At 41.3% G+C, this 11,767-nt stretch overlaps 1 protein-coding gene across 1 annotated transcript; it reads right to left on the minus strand.

Moving 5' to 3' along the window:
* Positions 1-2,717: 2,717 nt before the first annotated feature.
* Positions 2,718-9,867, minus strand: tsnax (translin-associated factor X). The gene is made up of 6 exons (XM_080507741.1): positions 9,753-9,867; positions 8,541-8,630; positions 8,313-8,427; positions 7,980-8,110; positions 4,026-4,147; positions 2,718-3,277 (listed from the first exon to the last, which is right to left on the minus strand). The coding sequence occupies exons 1-6, from the start codon at positions 9,766-9,768 to the stop codon at positions 2,900-2,902; spliced, it is 852 nt and encodes a 283-aa protein (XP_080363867.1). The 5' UTR covers positions 9,769-9,867; the 3' UTR covers positions 2,718-2,899.
* Positions 9,868-11,767: the final 1,900 nt, after the last annotated feature.

Raw genomic sequence — 11,767 nt, forward strand, 5'->3', positions numbered from 1 at the left:
AGACTGACATAACCTGGTTAAGGCTAAAAGGAGACACCAGACTGTGTCATTTAGAAAGTCATGCTGGCCACCTGGAATTAGAAAGAACCTGCCATTATCAAGTTTTTTTTTCATGTTTTTGTACAGGACAGGACATTCCTTAAACCTATTTGGATATTCTATGTACAATTAAATTAAAGCACAAAAACAAATGATAAATACATTTATATGCCCGACATATTTTGGATGTAATAAAATGGAGTACTGGTTAGAACTCTCCCCTCACAGTGAAAGTATCGAGGTTTGATTCCCTTTCTTTGTAGAGTTAGGACGTTCGCCATGTGCATTTCTTTTTGGTGCTCCGACAGTCCAAAGATGTCCTCGAGTTGATGCTGGCTGGTGAATCAAAGTGAGTCTGTGGCGAGTTTCTCTTTGTGATGAACTAGTGACCTGTCAAATGTGCGTTCTCTACCTTTTCAGAAAGCTCCAGCCTGCATGATGTTGATCTGAATATAAAAGGATTATAGAAAATGGATGAATGGTTGTAAGTCAGTCTAGTCTTACAACCATGGTCATCATCATGTCTGAATTTGCAAGTTGCCGGCATGCCTTAATCCAAATAAAAGTAATAGTAAATGTCAATTTGTCATCATGAAATAAATCAGCAGACTGGTTCCCAAAATAAGTCTGTCACAGATTAATACATTTTGTACAACAACTATTTTATATTTGCATTTTATATTTACTGTAGCTGCAGATTGTACTGTGCTTTCAACAGCAGATGTCAGACTTGACATAGATTTCATTTACTGCTCTGCTTGAACCTGCTCAAGTCAACTTACAGTTGGATTTTGGAGACCTTCCTGTGTGGAGTTTGCATGTTCTCCCTGTGCAAGGTTTTACCTTGGTACTTTCAAACCATAGGCCAAAAACATGTATTTTATGTTAATATTTTAATAATCAACCTATGTGTCTATTTGTATGATCTATTTAAGTTTTTCTTTTCAATAAATGGAGTTCATACTGCTGCAAAATTGCACTAAGGTGTAATGGTTTGCACTCTCACATCACAGTGAGGCCTCTTTGCTTGACCTTTGCATGTTGTCATTGTGATTGGGTTGGTTTTCTCTTATTATTCTGTTTCAACATTGACTGGCTGTGAATGTGTTTGGTCTGTTGGCTCGTTTCTTTAGAGTGGGATGGGGGCAAAAATGACCCTTCAGGTCATAAATGTTCAAATCAAGGCACAAGAGGCACACCATAGTGCTTACAGGCCACCCAGGGCTGTAGGCAGAGTTTCAGAAATACTGAGGTCCACCACTCATTATCACAAGTAGCGACTGCAATGAAGACCAAAATTCAATTAAAATTTTAATATTTAAAACAACTGATTTCAGTATTTGTTGTGAATATGTGTGTGTGAATACACTCATAAATCCACCCAGTTCCAAAGCATTGTTTGAACTATTTTCAATTCCATAATGTACACGTTGGAAAATACCTCAATGGTATAGCTACAGCCCTGCAGGCCATATATGAGCCTTTGGCTGCTCCTGGCCGGCCTCAATGACATCAATGAGATGTTATTGCTGTCGTAAAATTAAGTCCATATGTACTTTCAATGCAGTGGTTAGTGCTTATTTATGACTTTCCTGCTGAAGTCTGTGAAGTAGACAACAGATATGCAAGTATATATATTTTAAAGGACAGGAGAAAAAAAATTGGGAACGTGACTGCAGGGGTATTGGTTAATGCTCTCACAAGAAAAATCCCAGGTTTGACCCCAGGTGGGAGGCTTTCTGTGAGTTTACATGTTTTTTCTCGTGTTCATGACTTGTCTCCATCATAGCAGCACATTTAAACATGAAATGAAGAAGAAATGAAAACATCAAAAACAAGTAAGATATTGCTTTTCATTAGGAATGCATGAACTGCAGTTTCAAATTTATAAAATGGACTGCCCATCCTCTTAAAAGACTTGTGTAGTTCGGACACTGACCAGAAGGTGGCAGACTTGAAATACATTAATAAACTCGTCTGTTGCAGCATCAAGAACACTAAAATGATTGTTTGCTTGACGTGTCCCCTTTTATCACATCGCATATTCATGCAAAAAGATGAAATACTTATACTAAGTGCTTTAAGTTGTGTGAAAAGCAGCTTTGCAACTTAAGATGTTAAGATATCTTGTTATTAATCTTGTTATACATCTTATTATTGATAACAGGCGAGGCAGTGATTACTTTGTGGCCACCCAGACACAGTACAGAGGGTACTGAGATGTTTGAGACCACGAGGAGACTAAACACCAGCATAAACAGCAAGATGATACCACCACCTGTATTCCTCCGCTGGCTCTGAACCGTACTTCGAGTCTACGTCACCACAGTGGGGTGAGGGCTGTTTAAAGAGGGCAGAATGACGAGGTAAAGGCCCGTTTGCGTGCGTGTGGCGTGTCTGCCAGAGAATAGGGACGTGCAATGTACAAAGGTCGCGTGTTCCTCCTCCGCACAGAATGCGGCGAGTGCAGGCGGCCAATGACTGCACCTTAGATTATCTGCGTGTGATAGAGGGAGCGGAGGGCAGAGAGAGAGAGAACATAAAATAAACACACACACACACACATTATCAAAGCAGCTTAAAAAACAGGGAGAGCATGGCATATTTGGAACGGAACCTTTATTCATGCAAAACGACTGAAGTCATCAGATCTTTATCAAAGAAAGAAAAAAGGCCATTGTCTATTGTGAGACTGCTGTTATTGTAGCAATAAAGACAAAATTAACACGCGACTCAGGAAACGTATGAAACATCTGTGAAACGCCATTAAAAACGCACACGAACATCACAAAGGAACAAACCCAAAGTGGACAATGACACCAGGGCGAGACATCAACAGAGTAACTGAGGCTGTGCGGGGTTAAACCACTCCTTCCTCGGGGTCCATGAGCGTGGTCCGACTGGAGAACACGTCGGCCAGCATGTGTTTGGGGATCTCGGAGCCGCGCACGCGCAGGGTGTAGCAGGCGTCCTCCACTTTGGCCAGGCTCTGCCGCAGCGTGTGCAGCTTCTTGGACACCTCGTACGGGCCCGTGTTGCCGATGTAGGAGAAGCCGTCGTGGATCTGCCGCAGGAACTGGCTCAGCTGGAAGGGCGTGTCGATGTCGCCGTTGCCCACGCTGCTGATGCACATCCTCATCAGCTCCCCCGTCAGGTCGGCCACACCCAGCAGGTAGTCGGCCGGCGTCACGTGGAAGGTGACAACCTGAGCCCCAGCGGGCAGCGCCTCAGCAGAGTCCTGGGAGGAAAACGCAAGAATAAAACTGAAAAGTTCCCAAAATACATTTATGGTTTGTTCTCTAAGATTTGGCACAGATGAAGGTGATTCGAGGATTCGGAGGACGGCTTCACTCTGACCGAACTCTCAATGCCATTAAACAAGTGTGACGACTGACTTTAAGTGAGAGTACACTCAAACAAGATCAAGACACCTTTGACAGCAGCCGCCATTCGCTTACTCATACCTGAATGCACATTCACATATACTTTGTGACCACAGTTCAGTACGGAGAAGCGCTTTGCACAGATTCATGATGAGAACAGTGGGACACAGAGAAGCAAAGCTCAGATTTTCTGGAGCAGTGTGATGCTTCTACAGCAAAATACTCAGCCTCGACAGGCAATCATCGACTTTGGGGAAAAAAAATAGAGTGTGTAAGAGTGGGGGAAAACTCCATAATAACATAATGTTGCTGAATCCCGCAGGACCCAATGCTACCTTTATGCCTTGGAGGAAAGAAGACAATTAACATACATCTGAAAAGACACATTTTGGAACTGGACTTTACTTTTTGGCGTAAGAAGACTGAAGCCTCTCTCTTTCCTGTTGTTTAAGGCTGTAGATTATATGTCAAACACCTGCTGGCTAAAGTTGTATGGTTAACGTACGCAAACATGTGAGAGACCATCAAACTCATGAGCGATAAAGACAACTTTGTCTCATGAGATAATAAACAGCCTAACCGCAGAGTCTTCTTTAAATTTACCTCAGGGTCTTCGCTCTCTGTTCTCATGAACACCAGCCTGGCGTTGATCTCCTCCAGGCTGATAAGGCTGCGGTGGCGGATGTAGTGCAGGAAAGAGACGGCCTCCACATATTCCTGAATTCCTAATGCATATAATTAGATTAAAACACAATACAATGAGACATTCAGACATAGCCAGCGAGCCCCTGTGAATGTTGCATTTGTTTTTAATTCACCAAAAACCCGAACTCTGTGGCTAAAAAGAAGGTCAACTCTGCATGTGGTGTGTAAACACTACATGGTATCTGCACAGAATGGATCCCAGATAGAGATAAAGAGTCAAATAAAACCTGTTTCCTGTTTCTGTCTTTTGATAAAACAGTGCTCATTTTTCTGGGAGCTCGCCGAGATGACCCCTTATTTGTTTTCCAGCCCCGAGGAAACAACAATCAAATAATCACAGGACGGAAGACTTTGTGTCTGAAGTTTACTTTCGGAGCGGCAATTGAACTTCAAAAGGCCGTCTATCTCCCCGCAGCTAACCACAACATGCTGCACAGAGCCTGCAGGACGAGAGGAGGATGTGCTTCAGCTCCACTTGGCGAAACTCTCACTGCTTTTAATAGGATTTTAGTCCTCAGCGCCAGCATTAACAAGGGTCAAAGACAGAGGGACCAAGTAGTGACACGATGAGCAGGAGGAGAAGAGAAGAAGTGCTACTTTACTGCTGGAGTCTCTGAAATCACAACGCATCCACAAGCAACCTCAGTCTTAAGCCGGTCACTAATGAATGACAACATTTGACCTTGACTTTTAAGGAGAGTCATCAGCCATCAAATGTTTCATTCATTTAAAGTTTGTTAATGTAGCTTTTCTATATTTACAATTCCAAAATAGTTACATTTGTCTTATGCCAGGCTTGTATGCAGTTCACATCCTCTCTGAAATATTCTGCTCCCCTTCAAATTACAAAAAAAAACAAAAAACTGTCAAACACATTTAATGTCGAACACTGCGTCCAAGTTTTCTTTCACTAAACCCGCATCCAGCGTCTCATCTGCACCAACTTCAGCAAAATGAGGGGATTATATAATGCACATCCAGCTGATGAGCAACTTAAAACACTGTCCATATCGAGAACATAGCCAGAAATATGCAACAGTCCAGTCGCTCTCAGACATATTTTCACCAGGCCTATAAAAGTATAATAGGTGCTGTTTTAAAAGGGGGAAGAAATGCTGAAATTTGAAGAGAAATCTGCAAAGATAAAAAGAAAATCTGCTAACAACAGTCCAGTTTGGCTTGCAATATTACTTTCTACCACCAGGTGTTGCACGCAGTACTGACTCACTACTGCCACGCTGTGAACAAAAGCATTACTAAAGTTTTACTGTGCCTTTACAGCAGCATTCCTTCCTGGCATATGGCATTAAATGCCTGTAATTTGACATTAGCCTCATTATGTTCAGTTGGCCTAATAAAGGCAATCGATTGAAATTAACTATTAATTTCTGTTTAAATCTTGAAATCCCTCCTCAAAATAGTTCCTTAAGCTTAGTTAACCTCCTGGTTTAGAAAAGTGGCCAAGTTTTCAGCCTTTAATTCTGTAATTTTGTTAAACCTTTTCACAGCTGTGAAAGTGGGTCAGCGAGAAGACGGCACAACCGGAGGTGGACAAAATACGACATGAAAAGGTTACACGGGCTTTGATGCAGGCAGGAGTTCAGTTCCTGTGTTTGCTGCCAGGTGCTATGCGTGCTATTTACACTAAAAGCAACCGTTACCTTTGGTCAGCGACGCTTAGAAAAATGGCAGTACAGTAGTTGGAGAAGTCAGGTGCTGTGTGTATGTACACACACACACACACACACACACACACACACACACACACACACACACACACACACACACACACACACACACACACACACACACACACACACACACACACACACACGTGTATGTATATATACTGTATATATCTGATTGGCAAAAACCCTCACTGTTGCTTACATTGTGTACGTTGCTGCTTTGAAAAGCTAATTAAAGAAAACTGAGAATTAAATAAGAATTGAGCCCAATGTCTGACCTCAGAGCAGTGGACTGCAGGTGCAATATGGGAGAAATCTCCCTGGGAGTGCTGTCCATGCACTGCCTTTCAGCCGCTAGCCAACAAGCTAACAAGCTTATCAAAGTGCTGCACTACCCTGTTATCAGTTCAAATTAAGTTTAGATCCAGCCCTCAATATCCTTCATGGGTCTTATATAAAAAGGCAGACCCATTATCCATTATACACGCCCGGGGATGTCTCGTCCGACAGAGATTATCTATAGAGCCCATGCAGTGAGCCCGGTCGTAATCTAATAAAGATGATAAAAAAAAGGGGGTGAAAAAAGAAAAGAAAAAGAAAGGTCTAATTGGTGGGAACTGCCATTGGTCACGTCGCGGAGGATGCAGCAGTGATTCCTGAGTGACCACAATCTAAAAATGACTTCCCCAGCTGGTAGATAACAGCTCAGACTCACTCCCAGTAATGTTTTTCTTTCAAACTGCAGACATTATGGCTACGCTAACAAAATCTAGTGATGCTAGTTGGAAAACAACTTTATCGGAGGGCGTGTCGGTCATATCCAGGCCTGGATCAAGGTCATGCTCCTCACACACCGATTTAATAAATATGTGAACTACGAAAACAGCGGGATTTGTTGGACGCATCAACCTGCCCATTCTTCCAACTTTCTTGCAGTAACTTCTGTGTTCGTTCGTATTCCTTAAATCAATGATCGCTATGTATGCGTCTGAAACAGGAAGGTGGCACCGCAGTCAGGCCGGGATGCAAATTCCAACCTTGTACACATAACGGCTTTCAATGGCACTTAGGTTTCACCAGTGAAACTGCATGCGCATAAACATTAACTACATTTGTTACCTCCTGTTAAACTCCACCCGACATCTGCCAGCACCCTGAGGGTAGGCAAGAAATGCGTAAAGGAAGAGGTACCTTATTCCAGCGTCGATGAGAATGGGATACAGTCCGACGCTTTTGGAAAAAGGTCATCAAATGTTTCAGACATGTTTCATGGCAAGATACCCTATAATGCAAACTATGAACTATGCGTTTGCTTGGAATATATCCCAAAATCTCTTTTGCAAAGCTCAGAAACAGTATAAAGTTCCTCTGGGTTACGAGAGCGATCACGTTCAGTTGGAGGAGTGTGGACTCTGAATCATTCATGTGGACAAGGGAAATTTCCAGGAACGTTGACCGGTTGATGTGCATTGCCATGGCCAAATGAAAGGATTAGTATCATATAATTGATCATGGCTGCAGATGAAACCATGACACAAATGTAGAATTATGAGTGTCTCTGACAAACATCCTTCCTTATCTTTATTTTTCAATTTTTTTCCTTCAAAACACTCAACTTTCTTGATGAGAAAAATTATGATTCTGCTATATGCTGAATTTAATTTTATTTTTTTGCTATATTGGTGTATTAAAGCCAACTTTCTTTAAAGTCCTGATATTTCTGAAAATGTGAAGGGTAGTACTGTTGTCTTTGAGAGTCCTTATAAATTCTCATTAAGCTTTCAAACAGAGGTTTTCTGCCTCACACTCCGCAGTGACATTGTAAGAATAAAGCTCAGAAAAGAAAAAGTTGGTTTGGGCCTTGCAGACCCAGGTTAAAACTATACCTTAGAGACTTTCTGTGTGGAGTTTGCATTCTCTCCCTGCACGTGTGTGTACCTTTGCTTTCTCCAACAATACAAACAGGCACTTGTTGGGTCAATTATTGACCATAGATGTAAATGTGTACGCGCCTGTCTATCGGTGTGGTTACCAGCCCTGCAGTCCTGGATGTTACTGTTGTTGCTTTCTGCCCATCGTTAGATTCAACCAGCTACAAAACCCAACATTGTACATTGGATAGTGTGAGAAAGACGGATGATTTCTTGTTATTCGTCTTACTCACCTGCAGTGAATGCTCTGTGAAACTGATAAATGTCTTCTCCTCTCAGCGCTTCAGCGATCTGACCAATCTTCTGTCTGACTGCATCCAACTTCACCTCTGCTTCGTTCAGAATACTCTCTGCATTTGGTACACTGCAGACCCAGAGACAGCAGATGTGAGACGTTCAAGCAGATATCTTCATCTTATGATGAACCCCCCCCCCCCCCCTTTTTTTTATTTGGTTCATTAAAACTGAATTCAAGCTGTTCATCTTTTAATGTTAAGCATCACATGGCAGTAGTATGCATGGATACTGGGGGATAATGGTGTACTTCACTAAAGAAAAAGACATACGTGGCCACTCTATGCAGAAGAAAAATAGTCCTCTTGCTTTCGATGGTGATGTCTCGGCTGATCTTAACCAGATGTTCATGCTTGTCGTGCTTGGTGTCGAGCTCCTGCTGGAAAACTTGGGAGAGAAATAAAAAAATCCACCTTTCAAAATCGGTGTTTAAGTCTTCAGTAAAAACTACAAAATCAACCATGGAGAAGAAGAGCTCAATACGCATCGGCCGCAGTTACCTTTGAATGCAGCAACGATGGATGAGGACTGGTTGGTATCGGCATCGAGCTTCCGCGCTGAGCCCGCATTTTTCCGTGAACATGTTTCACCTGACACAACCCAGAAAGAGTTCAGTGACGCCTGCACTTTACAGGAAAAGGACTTATTCAGAAGACAGACTGTATAATAAGAAAACACTGAAACATTTTAGTTAATTTGATGTCAATTTGATCAAACCTGTAGAATTACACCAGAATTATCCTATAAATATAGACATCACCAGATTCTTCCCTTTGGCGCATTGATGTGGGAATAATTCAATCAAATTACATTTTGTTTGAATAGCACCAAATACAACACATTCATCTCAAGGCATAACCCAACAACTCCATAATAAAGCAGCAGTATACATTTTAAAAGCCTTCCCATTTGGTGCGCTTTCTATAAACGTTATAATGAACCTGAAATGTATTTGAGAAAAATTTAAATTTTAGTATCTTTACCAGAATGACCCTCCCCAAACTCATGTTAACAAAAGCCTGTCATTTGTCAGGTAGAAAGATTTCTGCGGCCTTCAATTTTCATCAATTCATCATCACAGTATGGATTTCATGCTCGTATAGTTATTGTAGAACGTAAGATTTTGGTGAGTCAAACACTTTTGAAAATATTTTATTTTATATAAAAGGCATTTAACAGGGTGTTGTGCTGTGACTTATAGAACTATTGAATCGTTTGCCGTGGTAAATCATAGAATACATTAGATTAACTAAATCCTTAAGGTTTAAATGTTCTAGTATTGATACAGAGTGCCCAGGTATTTTGCAATTTTCCACATTGCATCGCACTGTACTGGTTTAGGCTCCACGTTTGACACCACTGCAAAAGCAAGATGTGGACAATGTATGGCCCAACAAAGACTATTTTGATCAACTGTATGATTCAGATCAGTTTGAGTTAACTGATGGAAGAAGTGTCTTACTGACGGAAATGTGCATCCACTGATCGCAACTGGATTTTACATAGAGTAACGAGATCTTGGCAAACAGTCCATGACAAAATAGACATTTAAAGAGTCAAAAAATCGTTTTCTTCCCCCCAGTAGTTTTAACTGTTATTCTGCGGGGCAGCTTTCATATTAGAGACACGGTAAGGTCAGTTCTCCCCTCTGGATGTTCACAACTATACAATCTGCTTGGTTTTCTGAAGCGCGTCCAAAAACCTGCACTTACCTTGTCGTTTATTCATATTAGATGCCGTGTGGGATTATTTTAACAGAATTTAAACTCGGTTGAAGGATTTTTTTTAACTGTTTTAGCCTCACGTCCGCACGCCACCGACTACATGTATCAGGCGGATTCACGTGTCTGGGCTAAATGAGACTGGGGAAAAAAACAGCTCGAATAAGAATTAAAAATAAAGCCACGCAAAGAGACATAAATCACATTAAAGGAAGCCAATGTGTTTGTTAAGTGTGGAATTTTGTTTACGAGACTTTTTTTATTGACAGGCACTGAAGCGGACGCTGTTCCTTGTGGGGCTTTTGCGCTGTTTACAGACGTATCAGACACTGAAGCGAAATGCATTCTGGGATATGAAGTCGTACTTGAGGTATTGTCCTTTGATTATCACTATATATTCAATATTGACGACATACAGCTTTTCAAAGCCATAATTTATTCGTTTTAATTAATTTTAAATTTGTTTAGTTTTTTGGGGGGGGATCTTTGCACATCAGTGACATTTTTGTGAATTATTAAGAGTTGTGCATGCTTGGTTGGAACAGATCATACATTTATTAATCTTAGGTGTGTTTCTGCACTGGACTTTGTTAAGTGTCGGGGTGGGGGGTGAGAACGGTCTGTTTCCAAAGTCGAAACATTTTTTTTCTCCATAAAGTTAATATTTACATTACAAACAATCCCAACTGGGTCTGTATCATGTATGGCTATTAAAGTATGTATAATCTATCCTTTCTTGATCAGATTACTTTTCCCTCTTTGACTCCTCCTCCGGGGAGTCCTGTCGACTGCGTACGTGACACATGACTGGTGCCAACTTCAGCTTGCGGCTTTGCTTCTGCACTCTGAAGCGTCTGTTTTTCCCCCTCACGAGTGTAATAAGGGAATCGAGTCTGCAATGCACAGACCGACAAAACCACTTCTACGTGCATGCTTTATGAAAAACAACATGCAATTACAAAGTTGATCAAAGCGCCATCGGCAACTCCAAATAATGGTCCCCGCGTGCTGTGTTTTGAGCGAAGATGAGTCTATCACTGGGAAGCAGCGAGGTTTTCATGCAAATTATTCTTTTGTTGTGTGAAAGGAATTTCACTTATGTGAGCAGGAATGAGGGCACAACACGCTGACGCTACCCCGGGATGCGTTCACTGACTTCCTGCAAACTCCGACAATCCACCTTCAAGCTGCTGTGTTTACCAGTTCCTGAATAATGCACTTGTAATCAGGTGAAACTAATAAGTACCAATAATTATGTGTGTGTGTGTGTGTGTGTGTGTGTGTGTGTGTGCGTGTGTGTGTGTGTGTGTGTGTGTGTGTGTGTGTGTGTGTGTCCTTATTTGATAGCCAATGTGCACAATTTGTTGCTATGGGCAAAATTGACCACCAGCGTCAAATATATACATAAAGTAGCTTAACTATAATATATTGTAAAATGATGAACAACTTTGAGTAATACATGTATACACATGATGCTCTCCTGACAGTGTGTTGTAGAACATGTGAATACATCAACGTGTGTACTGGGAATGAACTTGTGCTCATAGATAAAGAGCACAAGTGAATCGAAATAATGATGATTATAACATAGAATATGATGTCTAAGTGTGATCGACTTGAATTATGAGTGGGAGAGGTAGAAATTAAGAAGAGGTCGGTGAGCCTGGTATAATGGGCCTATATTGAGCAATATTAATGCCATCCAGCATTCAAATCAGCACATGAATTACTCCTATTTACAATTGTTATTACAAGAGGAAAAACTCCCCTTTAACAAGAAGAAACCTCCCCCAGAACCCGATTAGTAGGTAAGTGGCCACCTGACCAAACCTGTTCAAGTTAGGGGGGAACAAAGACTTAAAAGAATACATTTCAGACCAAATTAGATTACAAACGTGTACCTCTTGGGTAATAGAAACCTGCAAGAAATTACAAGGAGAAGAAAATGGGTTACATGGGAAAAAATTGGATTGCAATGCAGTGATGACATACAGCAGTGAGTGTTA

Source organism: Blennius ocellaris (genome assembly GCF_963422515.1).
Source record: "Blennius ocellaris genome assembly, chromosome: 13".
Taxonomy (NCBI): Eukaryota; Metazoa; Chordata; class Actinopteri; order Blenniiformes; family Blenniidae; genus Blennius; species Blennius ocellaris.

Bases quoted from the DNA above. Each gene is read 5' to 3' on its own strand.
- tsnax (XM_080507741.1), bottom strand. The intron at 4,148-7,979 runs GTGAGTAAGACG...TATATGCATTAG, and splicing joins TCACAGAGCATTCACTGCAG to GAATTCAGGAATATGTGGAG. The intron at 3,278-4,025 runs GTAAATTTAAAG...TTTTCCTCCCAG, and splicing joins CAGAGAGCGAAGACCCTGAG to GACTCTGCTGAGGCGCTGCC.